General features: G+C 34.8%; 1 protein-coding gene across 4 annotated transcripts in view; it reads right to left on the reverse strand.

Annotated features, from left to right (window-relative positions):
• LOC115225788 (polypeptide N-acetylgalactosaminyltransferase 5-like) overlaps positions 1-17697 on the reverse strand; it is a 130496-nt gene that overhangs the window by 36248 nt on the left and 76551 nt on the right. For 2 of the 4 annotated variants that reach the window (XM_036514462.1, XM_029796744.2), the window contains one exon: positions 4581-4794. The exons of the other annotated variants lie outside the window; for them this stretch is intronic. In XM_036514462.1, coding sequence (XP_036370355.1) covers positions 4581-4794 — 214 coding nt within the window. The remainder of the gene's footprint in view (positions 1-4580; positions 4795-17697) is intronic. 4 annotated transcript variants of the gene reach the window in all.

Consider the following 17697-nt stretch of genomic DNA (forward strand, 5'->3'; position numbering starts at 1 on the left):
GTGTTTTCCAAAATAGAGGCGAACACCTTTTTAGATGTGATTGGCTTGAAAAATTTTTAAGCCACTTGGATATTTTCCCACTTTTCTTAACATGAAACCAATGGTAGCCTTAATTCACAAATGCACACACACACACATTTACAAATCACTTACAGAAACACTATGCAATAACATGGAAAAAGTAATTGGCTAGTTATTGTGCAACCAACAATAGCAACAAAATAAGGGAATAATAACAGTTTTCATGATTACAGCAGATAAACTAATAACGACATATTTAAATAAATTAAACACTTTTTAAAAACGGAAATATTTCTCCAAACTTTTATCTGAATCTGAATTCTTCCTATTTAGTCTTGATTCCCTGAAATATATCCTTGCATCATTATTAGAAACCACAGAGGTATCTTAATGTGTCTTCAGATGAAATTTGGGATAACTCACAGAAAATAAAGCAACAACAACATCAACAATCATAATAATTGCAATAATTACTTCTTATAAAAGGTAAAAAGTTTGAAATTTAATGATTCAGTCAATTCTCGTTACTTGATTAATATTGTATTTTATCAACTTGGGAGAAACAAAAGACAAGTTCAAGCCTGGAGGGATGTCAACTCAGAATGTAAGAACTGGAACAAATACCACAAGGCATTTTTCTCAATGCTAACATTTCTGCTGACCACCACCATTAATAATTGTTTCTAAGACAAGCAGAACGTCTGAAATTATTTATGGGTGGAGGGTGGGGTACTGTTAGTTGATGACATCAACCCCAGGGCTTGACAAGTTATTTTTTTTTATTGATTCTAGAAGGATGAGATGAAAATTCAACATTACTAGGATTTGAACTCAGAACATAAGGTGCCAGAACAAAGACAGCAATGAATAAAGTCAGAACAAATGCCACAGTGAAAAGAATTAACTTTAAGGAGAAAGGTCTTGCTTATTAGGAAGGAGTGTGAAAGTAAATAAGAAAGCGTAAGTGAATGCAGAGAGAAAGAAGAAGTATATGTTTATTAGGTAGAAGAAGAATGAAGCATAACGAAAAATGTATGTGTGTGTATATATATATATATATATATATAGTTCATAGATGAGAATTAGATATTCTCCATATAGAATACACCTGGTAAAGCTCAAAAGGTTTAAACTTGAGTGGGTAGAGGAGTAAATGTAAAGATAAGCAAGTAATGCTGATATACAAAGAATATTTAATATATTAAATACAAAAAAATGTATATATAAGTTTAGATAAAAAAAGGTCCGACTTACACAGAATAGAAATGATATCAAAGATTGAAGGGGGTTGATGGAAAGTGTTAGAATCCAACAGCTGTTTTTGGGAGTTCAGTGGTCCCAAATAATTATTGTAAATTGATTCCATTGATGGATGAGATGAGCCTCCATCTTCAGAGAAGAAATCTTACATTAGAGGTGTTGATAGTAAGGGGATTAAAGATGGTAAGGAGATTAAAGATTTCATCTTTAATCTCCTTACTGTCAACACCTCTAATGTAAGATTTCTTCTCTGAAGATGGAGGCTCATCTCATCCATCAATGGAATCAATTTACAATAATTATTTGGGACCACTGAACTCCCAAAAACAGCTGTTGGATTCTAACACTTTCCATCAACCCCCTTCAATCTTTGATATCATTTCTATTCTGTGTAAGTTGGACCTTTTTTTATCTAAACTTATATATACATTTTTTTTGTATTTAATGTATTAAATATTCTTTGTATATCAGCCTTACTTGCTTATCCTTACATTTATTCCTATATATATATATATATATATAAGAGAGGCATAAAAAATGAATAAGACAGTGTAAAAATTAAACACTGCATTAAATCCCATTATTCTCTCTCTCTCTCTAATTCGGAAAATGAAATCAACCGAACTAGTTTCAGTGGTTTCATAACTCAATAAGATCAGTTTCTCACTTGACAATTCATGGGTAACAACCTGTCTCCAAAAGGAGGATTGAAATGTGTTGTACCCCTGCTAAGTGTATGAGAAGCAACATGTGTTACTGGAAGCTATGCACATGCTGGGCAATATGGGTAAAGAACCTTCCAAGTAAAATGCTTATGTCACCTAAAAATTGTTGGAATTATTATGTTGGATATGAAATTACTAATACAAATCCATACTCTCACCAAACCGGAATAAATGAATAAATTTGTCTGTGCATCTGTCTAACTATCTATCTATCTATATGTAGACATTACGATACTATTATTTTGGTTCATGTATCTTCAGTTACAACTTTTGTGTGTGTGAGTGTTTATGTACACACACACCCGTGCATGGTTTAGTGGTTAGGTTGTTCTGATTTTAAGATTGTGGTTTCGATTCTGGGACTGAGCAATGCATTCGGTTCTCAAGCCAAACACTGCATTTCGCATTGCTCCAGTCCAATCAATTAGCAAGAGTGAGTAATATACACATCACAGAATTCAGGGAACCAACCTTATGAGCCTTTGGCCTGGGAAGGACCCTTGACTTTTCCAGTTGAGGGGAGTTTGTCTTGTCATATGAGCTGCTTGCTGAGCACAACCACACTGGTATTGGTGCCATGAAAGAAGCACCCAGTACTTCTGTAAAGAGGTTGGCATTACGAAGGCCACCCAGCCTTTGACCGTGCCAAAATGGTTCCTGTAATCTTGCAATTTTTGATGATTTGATGATGTCATCTGAAGATACAGTTTTCCCTTCTACGAAAAACTGTTATTGAAATAAAAAGTAAGAAAGCTTTGAATAAGGGTAAAGCTTTATCTTCACATTTTCTATTTGTATCTTGAGCTCAAGAATGGAACTGAATTGCAAAACATGGATTAATATTTTGCTTGCTCTTCACAAGATGTTTTGAAATATATTGGTTGGTTGGTTGCTCACTCACTCACACACACACACACACAAAAGTAACAAAAACAGATGGAGTTTTAAACACTGATTATATGTCATGAACAATATACCACAACAAACACAAACATCTACCTATATAAATATATATTTACACACACACACACACATTCATACATACCTACATACATACATACACCCACACATATAATCATAATCTAACATCTATTTTCCATGATGTTACTCGTTGGAGAGTTTGACATGAGCTGGCAAGGCCCAATGCTGCATCAGCCACCTGTGTCTGTTTTGGCAAGGTTTTTATGGCTGGATGCCCTTCCTAACACCAACCACTTTATAAATGTGAACTGGATGCTATTTACATGGCACCAAGTAACTCACAAAGCAAAGATCCCTTGAGAGGGGTGGGCATTACAGGAGGGGACCTTGTGCCAGGTGATGAAAGGTTAGAGTGTGACAGAGAGACAGAAACAGGTATCTTGCTGTAGAGGGGACACAGGATTACCCAGTCAGAGGGAAAGAGATAGATAGATAGATAGAGAGAGAGAGATAGAGATAGAGAGATAAAGAATGATGAAGAATGAGAGAGAGAGTGGAAGAGAGTGAAGTGTGAGAAAGATGGTGGCAAAGTGCTAGGGCATACCCTGAAGGTATGGGGATCAGGGTATAAATGGGATGGTAGAGTATTGTTAAGGGAGTAGGGATTTCATATGAATGCAAAGAGTGGGGAGGGGGGAATGCAGTGACGAGTGAAAGGTGAGTATTTAGAGGAGGTGGGGAGGGATAGCAATCATACACACATTTATATACATATATACATATACAACGGCATACACATATATGTATATGTATATATATGCGTGCACACACACAAGTACCTTTATATATATATATATATATATATATATATAAATGCACGTATGTTTGTATAGCTGATTAGACGAGGTAGTTGCAGGAAGCCACAATAAAAGAAACACAATGAGCGTAAGGGTGCTTAGCATTTATTGGTGCCTCACAACATGGCCAGGGGACTTCAGTCTTTGAGAAGAGTCATAAAATTTGGTCATTTTATAAGATGACAATAAACACCAAATTTGTGTGCCTGTGTGAGTGTGTGTCCAAACACAGATATAAATACATCTATATGTATGCATCTATATATATGTGTGTGTGTGTATGTATATATATACACACACACACACACACACACACATTTAAATATGTACATATACAAGGTTTTGATATTTAAAATAATAGCAGAGAATATGTAAATAATTATAATCTGAGAATGGAATGCCTCTTTCCTTTTTTATTTTGTATTTATTTGGTGGAGCTCTACTTGCTGCTGTCTTCTTTTTTTTGTATTTATGCATATATATATATATATATATATATATATATATATATATATATGTGTGTGTGTGTGTGTATATATATACACATACATTTGTGTATGTGTGTTGTCTTTAACACTTTAAAAAAAAGACAGGTGTTTGTGTGTGTGCATGCATTTTGTACATGTGTACACATATGATGTATGTATGTGTGTGTGTATATATATATATATATGCATACATTTATATATATAAATATATACACACACAAACACGCATACATATATACACATACAGGGAAAGAATCCTCTTTTTTTTCTTTCTCTACATTTTGTCTTCTACTGGTTCCAAAATATACCTGATTGGTGCGACATCACTGTTCCGTCTCTGTCGTTCCACATCTGGTATTCCATGCCATGTGAATTGTAAACTCCAATCAAATCCTCCTATACTTGTGCTCTTAGCGCTACCGTATTGGTAGCGGAATGACTCATCCTCGACCACATCTATCACAGGAGTCACAACATTTGACTTGTTTTCTCCTATTCTGTCTAGCAAAGGCTCCAGCCAGCCTAGAATTGGACAAAATTAAGGTGGATGATGACAGATATAATGAAAGGTGTATATATAGAGAGGGTGATGATATATAAAATGATACATATGTGTGTGTATATATATATAGTAGATGATGACTGACAAAATGATATATATATATATATATACACACACCCAAAACCATGCTAATAGCTTGGTTTTTTGTGAGTCAATTTTGATAAACCTTTTCTCAGCTGATTTGCACACTATGGCAACACCTTTGTTATGTTTTCATTATTTTGTGTAACGTCCTTTCTTCTTTTATTTCAGATTCTTCAGTTTTTGGGTGAACCACGCTATTAGCCCATCTAGACATTTTTTTTTTTTCATAAAATGAAGAGTAATGATAACATATTTAAGCATACATTGAGTACATATTTAGCAGAAAACCATAATAATGTTATAACATTTATTGACATAATGAATTATTTGGACACATGACCGCCAAGGAAGAAACAATCCAATTGTGGGACCTCCAAGACTGTTACAGCTAGGGATTTAAGGAATATTGGCCTCAAGTTATGTGGGAAACCTGGACAAACAAGCAAAGCCATTTTCACCACTTCCGGACTTCCTCATGTACAGAAAACCAGCAGAAACTGCATCCTTGGGAGAATCCCAGAAACTGACCCCTCAGAGGAGTTTGAGGCTTCAATGGGCCCAAAAGTACATGACATTAGACATGAGTTGTGTTTTGTTCACTGACGAAACCAGGGCAACCTTTGGTGAACCTGGTAGTTTCGCAAATGGTTGGGTCTATTATGGAGATGAGCGCCAACAACGTTTGCGACATCAAACATAGGATGGAGGGGTCATGTTGTGAGCTGGTATCATTGGAGACAGACCTGTTGGCCCAGTCACCATGCCTGAAGAGATTAAAATGCCCGCAGCTGTCTACTGCAGTCTCCTGAACGAGGTCTTGGATCCCTGGCTAGATGACGTACCACTGCCACCTCTAAGGAGTCTTGTATTCATGCATGACAATGCTCCCTCCCACTCTGCTAGGACCACCCAAACATTCCTAGGGTTTTACGGCATACAAGGTGAAAGGTCGATGGTGTGGCTGCCAGCATCTTTGAATCTCAGCCCTACTGAAAATCTTTGGTCTATCATTACACAAGATATTTATGCTGATGGACGCCAATTTATGCTGAAAGATGTCTTATGGGCAACCATCAAGGCTGCAGGAGAAGCAATCCAATCTGCTTCTATTAAGAAATTGACAGATTCCAAGACAAATAGGGTTTTAAAAGTTATCCATCCAAATGGCACTCATGTGGCTAAATAATTCCTTATGTCAATAAATGTTATATTATTATTATGGTTTTCTGTTAAATTTATACTCAATGTATGCTTAATACGTATCGTTACTCTTTATTTTCTGAAAAAAAAAAAATGTCTAGATGGGCTATTTTCATTCAAAAGCTATTAGTGTGGTTCACCCAAAAACTGAAGAATCTGAAATAAAAGAAGAAAGGACGTTACACAGAATAATGAAAACGTAACAAAGGTGTTGCCATAGTGTGCAAACCAGCTGAGAAAAGTTTTATCAAAATCAATTCACAGAAAACCAAGAAATCTTAAATTTCACTCCTAAGCTATTAGCATGGTTCTGTGTGTATGTGTGTATATATATATATATATATATATATATATATATATATATACACAGTGGATGATGAAGATGATACATAAATATACAGTGCATTACAGAAAAATTGAATATGATGCAAAAATTGGATATTTGATATTTGCTTAAGCCAAAATTTCAAAATTTGAATTGTATTAGGTTCACAGATTCTACACTCACCTATTGTCAGTATTTTGTTGATATAAGCTAACTGCTATGATTACATATAAAACCTTGTTAAAAGTTTAATACCCAAAATATTAGAATGTAATATCAAAGTGAGTTCATTTGACGTCGATGACTGCCAGCATATATTGTGATATTGAGGACACTGACCAGTGATAAAGGTCAGCCCTGGGTCTCGATAGCAGTATTCAGTGCTGCATGACCATTGGACAACAAACGAACTCATTCTAAACTCTTTTCCATGGATTCTCTTTGGGCTCGACGTAAAAACTGCTCTCAGAACTTTCTAAGCTACAATCACACTTGAATAGTGTCACACAGCAAGGGTTTCTCTAGAGAACAACTTATTCAGATAGTCAATGAAGCCACAGGAGTTCAAAAAAGTACTGACATTCAATAACTATGAGATAAATCGAATTCTATGAAATCTTGAAATTTTAAGGCTCAACCCATGGAAACTACAGTTCATATCAACAAATTAGCTGCTCATATCAGCAAATTACAGACAGTAGATCAGTAACGATTCATAAAAAATTATTACAATTGAAATTTTGGTATTCAAAGTTACCTAACAGTAAAAGTGCAATTTTTGCACAATATTCTAATTTACTGATGTACATTGCATGCATATATATATTTGTATGAGTAAGTGTGTGTGTGTGACTGTATATGTGCATATATATGTATGTGCATGTGCATATATATATATATATATATATATATATATATATATATAAATGTGGTATGTATATATTTATCAATTTATCTATCTATCTATCTATCTATCTATATATATATATGTATATATATATATATATAAAATAATATGTTACATTTACTCAATAGTCAAGATAAAACTTTGAGTTTCAGATGGCGAAGTGGAAATCCACAACACCATCTCTTCTGATAACCGAAGAGATGGAGTTGTGGATTTCCACTTCGCCATCTGAAACTCAGAGTTTTATCTTGACTATTGAGTATTTCCTCTATTTACATAATATTGAGGTCTCTTTCTTTCTTTTGTTATCTTACCGTTTTTACCAATATATATATATATATACCTTATACACACACAGATGTACTCATACACACACATGTACACAGATGAATTTGTATGAGTGTGAGAATAATCTTAGGATAGTTAACTTTCTTGAAGTCATGTTGGAGCTTAACTCGGTTATTCTACTCATGCCACGAAATGGATAATAATGTCAATTACATAAACTGCTACTCCAATTACTCCTAAAAAGATTGTTAATTCTATCATTAAAGGTGTCCCCAGTAGAATTTCATATCTATCAGCAAATGAAAATATTTTTAGGCAGCTTTTTGTTTCTATAATGAGGCTCTCAATAGGGCTGCATACAAGGAAAATAATTACTTTTATACCTAGATATGGTGGGCCCTTAATAATGGGATAAGCAATAATAGTACAAGTGGTTCTAAATAGAATTCTATGAGCAACATCATCAAAGAACAAGACTAAAAATAGTCAAAATAACATCTATAATAATAATAATAAAAATAAAAATGATATAATTAATAAAACTAAAAATAATAATAAAAATAATATTAATAATAATAATAAATAAAAATAATATAATTAATAAAACTAAAAATAATAAAAACATGAACAAAAATGTAGAGGCCATATCTGGATCCTCAACACAACATACTATCCCCAAAAAACTAACCCTCCTAAGAACAACCCACTTTCTTTGCAAGACATTATTAATACAACAAAACAAGCCACAAACACAAGAAACACTGCATATAGCAAATATCCAATGAAATAAACAACCACCAGCAGGTTGTATTCACAATAGAACATAGATTGCATTGCACACACAATACAAACACTAATACATTAAAAGACTGCAACAAGACCCCATAAAAAAAACAAACGGATGTAATACAATAATAGGATGAGTTTGCACTCCCCCAACAACAAGAAGGAACACAGAATAACTGTGCACACCCCAGCAAAAAGAAGGTGGAGCAGGTGATACAGTAGAAATTTGATTAAAACTACCAAATGTTGAAAAATAATAATAACAGGAAGAAGAACTGACAAGTGCAAATGAACTGCTGAGTAATGTGAAAACATAGAGGGACATTTTGCAAGGAGACTTGCTCTCTCTGTACGTTAATCCCTCTGACGAGTTTACTCAGAAAAATGCAGGCCTGTCTATTAGTTTATGAAAAACCAAGATGAAAATAAATCACCTACTTTATATGGATGACCTTAAGATATATGCAAAAAAGGAGACAGACCTGGATTCTTTGCTCCAAATCTTGAGAGGATTCAGTGAAGACATAACAATACAGTTTAGGGCAGATGAGTGTGCAGAACTAATTATGAAGAGAGTCGGTAAGACAAACGATGAAGGCATAAAATTACCATAAAACAACATCATTAATTTGCTGTGGAGTAATGAGATTATACAAATGCCTGGGGGTGCTTTAAAACGATAGGAAAGAGGAATGAGAGAGAAAATCTCTAAAGAGTACAAGAAAAAGAATTTTGAAGCTACTTAAATTAAATGGAGGGAATATCATTAATGCAATAAATTGATAGGCTACGCCAGTCCTGAGATACTCTGATCCCTTTCGGAAATGGCCAAAGGTCAAGCTACTGAACTCAGAAGAATTAGAAAGCTGCTCACAGTGCAAATGCATCCTGAAAGTAAGAGAGACAGGACTCTTCCTACCAAGAAAATCCTTCAATTTACTTCCAGCCTTGGGATATCTTTATAGTAACTGTATCATGCTCCCTATTTGCAGGCCTTATAATTCTCTATAATTTGTTATAATCCTAAAAACTCTCTGAACATTAATTAGTGTATAGGACCCCTAAAGCTCTTTTAATATCTTTTTAATCCTATTTTAAATTGCTTTGTAATGTTTTTCACTCCCGACTGGACTTCCAGGATTTTGCTTTATTCTAAACAATTTTGTGGCAATTTTGGCCGATATAAAAGTTTATCAGCTCAGCTTCTCATTCTCAATTAAGCTCTGGCCTTTCAACTGATAGATTCTTTACAACTAATTAACTGATATCTACATATTTAGTTGTTCAACCTACATCAATTCATAAATTTATATCTTTTAAGTTGACACAGTTTATTGCACATACAAACTTTCATTATATTAAGCTGCACATTTATTTCATTGCTTATCTCGATACCATCTTCCTGTCAGTGCATTGAACACTTTCTCTCTTTCCTTTTTTTATCGTATCTTGTTTCTATTACTTCTTATCCTCTTCCTCCTTAACCTTCTCCACTGTTCCACTCATTCACAGAACACTTAGCTAATCTGCAGTTTAACCCTAAATTATTCTCCCTGTATTATGATAAGCTGGATTTCCATTCAATGAGGTTAATAATCTACTAGGTCAGTAATGTTCTCTCAGAATTCCTGCCTTTGAACATGGTTTCAAAGGGTCAAATGTCATGCTTGGAAAGTTCTATGAGCTCTATTCAAGCAAGTTCTGCCACAATTGGCATCTATTGATAAGGCTGATAGGCTTTATGTCTCTTTTAGAATATTAATGCTTTAAACTGTCCTTATATTTACTACCTTATTGCAAATATCCATTTTAAATTTCTAGAGTGTTGGTAATTCAGATTAGGATTTACTTGTTGACAATCAGTCGATTAATCAACAAGTCAATGCTCATTTATTTCACAGCCTGATGAGTTGGGAGGAGTTATGCAACGTATTATGCACACTAGTTCTATTATACTTTTGCCTCAATGAAAACTTCGAATGAAACGATTGTAACAAGACCAGATAATGTATTTGTTTTTATCATATACATACATATATCTAAAGACATATACATACACATGTATACACACACACTCATGTACACACATATATACACACACACTCATGTACACACATATATACATATATATACACACACACTAGAGTGTGACAAAATCAAAAACAAACAATATGCATGTGCAAAATTCAAAATATGAAATGGCAACATTTTGCCCATCACACACACACACACACTCTCTCTCTCTCTCTCTATATATATATATATATATATATATTTCTATATACATTTGAAAAATAATTGCATATATGTGTATGCCTGTATATATATCTTATCATCATCGTATTAATATATATCATTCTCATTTTCCCTATCCTCCCCACCCCGCTATTTGCCTCTGATGACAAAATATCCCATACTCGAGGATATTCCAGAAACAGTTGTAAGATTTTGAATTTCTTCCTATAATAATATTGCATATAATTTGAGATGTTTGCCTTACCTTAATGTTTACTGTCCTGTGTTTAACAATATATATATATATATATATATATATATATATATATATATGCATAGATATAGATATGCAAACATATTTACATACATATATTTACATGCATACATATACGCACATATATGTGGATACATATATACACATATATCAATATACACACATATATGCATATATATACTTATATACACACATGTATTTATACATATATTTATCTGAATACACAATAGTTTATGTGCATGTATTTATATACCCAGATGTGTATATGCAAACACATATATAATATATATATATATAAGTGGAGGCAGAATGGCCCAGTGGTTAGGTCAGTGGATTTGTGGTCGTAGGATTGCAGTTTCAATTCCCAGACCATGCCTTGTAAGTATTTAATGAGTGAAAACACCTAAAGCTCCCCTAGGCTTCGGAAGGGGGTGGTGGCGATACTCTTTTACCACAACTTCTTCTCACTATTTCTTCTGTTGGCCTGCTCACTTAGCCAGCAGGATGGTGTCATTTGAAGGCTAAAAGAATGCAAAGTGCATTGTGACCAGCGATGTGTAGTGACATCTGATAGCCTGGTCGGTCACTGTGATATATATTCATACACAGTGTGCAAGAGTGTTTCTGAAGGCACTTAATCCCCATTATATCACTCTTTCCAAACTAATAAAAACGTGTCTGTCTTATAGATCCCCCATTTTAGGTAAAATGCTGACACAAGAAAAAACATGCAGTCCTTGTTGCTTTATGTTTAGAAAAGGCCTTTTGTAGACACCGTTTGGATGAAACTGGAAGCCTTTGGTGAGAATGTTTAAACTATATCAAGGAGAAAAATCATTCCAAACATTTAGACATTATGAAGATTGCAGAACCCATCCAACAAGTTCAAAACATTAGTGATGATGATTTTGAAAAATCAAGATGACCAAAGAACCTCAGGAGGGGCTACCAAATGTACTGAGGAGAGGTCGATTTAGGATTGCAGTGACACCAGAAATGCATCTGATCCATGCAAAAGAGTTCCTTAACAAAGTTTAAGAACCTCTCATGAAAATAGACTTTTGGCCCAACTATGTCATCAAGACTAGAAACATTTGCAGCAACTGCACAATGACTGCACAAACTAAATGCAAGCCAAAAATGGAGAGGCAAAAACGTGACCATGAAAAGCAAAATCAAACCCCTGTGTGTTGGCTCACTTCATCATCCTGTTCACATGTGAGATGTGGAATCCCATTGCAGAGATACAAACACTGGAAATGAGAAGATGGTACAATATCTGAGGCTTTTCCATACTGAAACTACATTATAAGGGAACAGGTTTGTGAAACCATCCAACCCTGACTAACTTCCTCCCATGAAGACTTTCACAAAATGCTGTAGCAAAGGCTGGGATGGTGCGGCCATAGAACAAGATACAATGGAAGAAGTTGAGGGCACTAAGATAAGTGAAGCACGCACTCATGCACTCAGATATGTGATTTTTACACACTCACACACACACACACACAGATACATATATAAACACTCACAAATATTCACAATCGTTTAAAGGTTTAGACAATGGATGTTATGAATGTTGTTTTGACAAAAAAGTTTATGGATGAATTATTGTCTTGTGTCAGGCTTTCAACAATTCTACCTTTGCCAAAATATTCAAATGCTTTATTGTTAAGAACCAGGTAAGAGTTTTATGAAAGCTATGTCACCTACAACCCTACCGTCTCTATTTCTTTCTGACATAAAATGCACTTTGGATCACATTGTACAATTGGTCTTATAAAGAGAGTAGCAAGCAGTTTAAGGAAGATTTTAAAGTTCTGTTAGTCGTAGTAACAACACAAATAGCTTTTACTCTTGCTGGGATGTTCACAACTACCATGAAGAGTTCAGCTCTAAGTGAAACTCTGAGTAGACCCTCATGTTTTTATATTTTAAACATATTTATCTTCGCTACTGAATGTAGTGGGTTCTGTAATAATGCTTACAGTATGTTAAATACATTTTGTAATATACTTCCTAGCTCTTATGTTATATATCCAGGTGCATGACACCTTAGGCAAGTTTCTTCTACTTGGGCAAATCAAAGGGTTCAGTAGGCAGAAACTGAAAGAAGTCTGTGTGTGCACATGTGTGTGTGTGTGTGTGTGTGTGTACATGTGCATAATATTTTCATGGTGAACTATGATTTTAAATCACTAAGAGCTTATTCAATTTCATAATCTTCTACAATGCTGCTGTATCTAAATTTACCATTTTTCCATGATGATGGAGCTGTGGGAATTGCTAATTTTCATGCTCAAAGCCATGTGAAAATTCTTCAAGTTCACTGAGGCCGTGATTGTCAGGAGTGATTATGTATACAACCGCAGGCCAAGTCAGTGAAGATTCATAATTTTCAATCTTTTTGACATGTGAAAATTTCTTTGTTGTTTTAAATTTTTTTTTTGGCTCTGACTATAGATTTATCAGAATTGCTAATAGAGCTTTTTAAACTTTTTATCAGCCATTCTTTGCTAAAATAATAATTTAAAATCACTACAGACCTGCAATTCATATTTTTTATTCTAATTTGTTATTTTCACTGCCATGTCAACATTTTTACTTTTTGTTGGTTGTGGTTTATGCCATGAAGTCTGTGAGAAGACAAATTTATCTAAATTCACAAAGTTCTTTACATAAATTCAGTATCCAGGTGCCATTATGAGTTCTAGACTTTTCTTAGCCTGGAATTGTCTGAGATCATTTGTTGAATGATCCTGCTTTTATGAGCAAATTATGGACATAAAACTGAAATTGCCCAAAGGTAGCAAGCGTGATTTATGCCATCAAAAGCCAATTTCCCTCATAGTGTAGGACACAGTTGCATCATATGGGTGCAAGTCCTCCCTGATCTTCATTGATGCTGGCATCAAAGCAGTCAATCGAATAACTCTTTTGTCTTAATAACGGTCAATCACACAGCAATTTCCCTTTGTATAACGGTAATTTTTCATAGCATTTTTCCGATGGCCAGATAACTTAAGAGATGGTGGCGTGGATTATTATTGAGTGAGAGTACAGTGCATGCCATCAAAGTGATACTAGGGTACAAATATATGAAACCCATTATACCCATCATGATTACATGCCTGATAAGGGTACACCAAGCACAGGCATCACAACCATATGTGTACAACACAGTGATTTAATATCAAGATAAACAGCACATGACCTTGCAGGTGGGACACAGTTAGAATTTTCTTCAGGTCAAGTAGCCCATCCTGCTTATTAGGTCCCTGAATAAAGGTTGAGGATGTTGAACGAAACACCCATGTTTCCAAAGATGAATTGTTCAAACCCCAAAGAATCCCTCTCAACACATGGCTATGATGCTCCCCCACTACTTCTGATCATGATCAGAGGTGCACATATTGTCAGCCTCTAAGAGACATGCTCAACTGGTTATGGTCAAACAACTGACAAGCAAATCTGTGGTATTGAGCAGAATATTTGCTGTAGTCCATCTTTTATACTAAGACAAAACAATGTACATGATAACACTTCCAATCAGTTAAGATCAGAAACCATGAGAGCCACTGCCTGGTACTGCATCTGGGCTGCTATTATTTGGTTTGAGCCAGGTTTAGTCTTATTCCTGGTAGGATTTATGTGGGTAATGGGTTACTACATGTAACCTTAGGTATACAGAGGTATTTTGTCTGTCGCTATGTTCTGAGTTTAAATTCCCCTGAGGCTGACTTTGCTTTTCATCCTTTTGGGGTTGATAAATCAAGTATCAGTGAAACACTGGGGTCGATGTAATTGGCAAGTCCCCTCCTTGAAAATTTCAGGCCTTGCACCTTTAGTAGAAAGGATTATTATTATTATTATTATTATTTCTGGGAGAATTTACGTGGCTAGCTGATTACTTCCTGTAACCCTAGATATCCACATAATTTCAATAAGCCATAGAAGAACTCACAGTCCTTCTAACAATCTTTCCTATTTCTAAGGGGCAAAGGTCTGCTGGACACTCTATTCCAATCGCTTTTATATATTTGTCAATCTCATCACTCACAGCCTTTAATGAAACAATTATTACAAGTACAATCTTTACAATTTTTCTGCTCCAAATCCTTGTAACCTCAAATTTTAAGGAGTTGTATTTTTTCATTTACTCTCTTCACAATGTGAGTATCAGATGACCAAAGATGACCAGTTTTCCTTTCTATTTTTGTTATGTTCTATCCTGTTGTCCTTTTAAAGTGGAAACTCCTGCAGGTTTCCAACTCAAGTGTCCTTTCTGTCCAATGATTGTACCATGTACTTCCTGCTTCAAACTCTCACTCTTGACAAAGCTTCCAGTGTAAAACTTTCACAATTTGTAAAACTTTCACAGGACGCCATGATAGATCATTAGCTCCTACACGCATTTTTTTCTCTCCTTTTTTTCTCTCCTAGTTTTTTCTGTATATCTTTCTGTCGAAGAGCGTAGGCTCGAAACGTAAAAGACTTTTTCCATTTCTATTCCTGAGCGCCATACTAATACATTTGTTTGTTTGTACTCCACCTGCCTTCGTCTTTTGTTTATTTTCATAAACTTTCCCGTTTCACAATTTCAGCCTGTTTCAATTTCTTTCATTCCGCTTAGACCAACTCAGGATATTCTGCAACAATCTGTGCCATTGTTTCGTCCCAAAACACATTTTATTGACTCATTCTTCCCATACACATATTTTCTTTTGATTGTTGATTGTTTTTTAACACTTGATCTTCGGCAGCTGTAATAAAGTCCTCTCTTTCTTTTATCAGTTGTCCTGTTTCCGACCAAGCCTCGGCATTTGTTCCACACACATGCTCAGTGGCTTCCCAAAACTAACCATGGGAAAGTTTCTCATAATCTCTTTCACATTTTCTCTCATTTTCATTCTTCTCCTTCACCTCTTTCTCCAGTCTTCATTTCCTGTTCTTTTTCTTCAGTAACTTTTCTGTGCTGTTCTGTAAATAACCCAGTAAGCTGCTCCTTTCCACCTGCACACACTCTTCCACACCAATTAAGTCTCTTCTACCTCAGTCACTCTTCTTCCACAATCGACTGATATCAGCTTTTGGATTCTGCCCTCCGTACACAGTCAACAGCTTTCTAGTTTCCTTGTCAAGTTTCTGCATTTTGTCTTTTGTTCAATCCACAATTCCAGCTCCACATCTGACAATTGGAACTGTTCTTGAATTTACTGCTTCAAAGTCATGTATTGACTTCATCCTTGACTGTAATATTTCCCTCACTCTCCCAGTCTACTCCCGACTGGTAATTTGCTTCATCTTTCCTTGTTATATTTCATCTGCCTCCAGTATTCCCAAATACTTAGACCCTTCTCCTTACTCACTTCATTTCATCATTTGCCCATTTGCCAATTCAATTCCTTGGCTTCCTTCAAATCTTTTCCATTTCATTTTCAAATTATTAACAGGCAGAATTGTCAGTACAATGGCGCAAAATGCTTAGCGGCATTTCATCCACCTCTCTGCTCTGAGTTGAAATTCTGCTGAGATCGGTTCTGCCTTTCATCATTTCAGGGTTGATAAATTAAATACCAGTTATACACTGGAGTCAATGTAATCCACTTACCCCTTCCCCAACATTTCTGATTTTGTGTCAATAGTAGAATGGATTATAATTATTATTATTATTATTATTATTATTATATTATTATTATGACGAGGTTGACTTTACCTTTCATCCAATTGGGGCCAATGAAATAAGTACCAGTGAAACGCTGGGGGTCAATGTTATCAACTAGTCCCCTCCCCCAAAATTTCAGGCCTCGTGCCTTAATAGAAAGGATCATTACTATTATTATTATAAAAGAATTAATTATTAATAAAAGAATTAATTATTATTATTATTATTATTATTATATAAGATGGTGAGCTGGAAGAATTGTTAGTATGCTGAATGAAATGCTTAGCAGTATTTCACCTGTTGTTATGTTCTGAGTTCAAATTCTGCAGAGGTCAGCTCTGCCTTTCATCCTTTTGGGTCGATAAAAAAAGTACCAGTTGGACACTGGGTTCGATGCAATTGACACATCTACCACCTCCCACAAACTGCCCTTGTGGCAAAAATTTGAAATAAATATTATCATGGGTTGTACATGTACTTTATCTTAACATTTACTGACAAGATTCCTCAAATCTCAACACTCTTCCTTAGGATTCTTGTAGAATATATGATGGTTCTTTTCTGCAGGCCAACAATGCAATTTTCAATTCCAATCTCTTTCAGTCTTTTTGGTGGCATTTTGGGTGTTGTACCAAGTGCACCAATTACTACAAGAATAACTGTTGTCTTTCACGGTCTCCTTAGTTCTTTGGCTAAGATCCTGGTATTCCTCAATTTTTTCCATCTCATTGATATTGACCCAGCTGTTATAGGAAATTGCAAAATCTATGATCTCGTCTTGTCTATTTCGTCTTCTATGATCAGATCAGGTCTTGCTTCAGTACTACGGTCAGTGTTTATGGGGAAATCCCACTACTATTGTTATTATTATTATTATTATTATCTTGTAAATGAAACAGAGTAACAAGCAAAAAATTGTACAAAGAAAAAAAAATTACAAAAAATAAGTTAACAACAACAATAATAATAAAATAATAACAGTTAAACAAAGTAAACAAAGATATTTTGAAGAGTCCAACTCACTATGGAAACCCGAAAAAACAACAAAAAAAAGTAAACATAAAAAGTATTAAAAAAATTGAAGAAAAAAGTATAAAAT

The sequence above is a fragment of the Octopus sinensis genome, linkage group LG28 (genome assembly GCF_006345805.1).
Source record: "Octopus sinensis linkage group LG28, ASM634580v1, whole genome shotgun sequence".
Taxonomy (NCBI): Eukaryota; Metazoa; Mollusca; class Cephalopoda; order Octopoda; family Octopodidae; genus Octopus; species Octopus sinensis.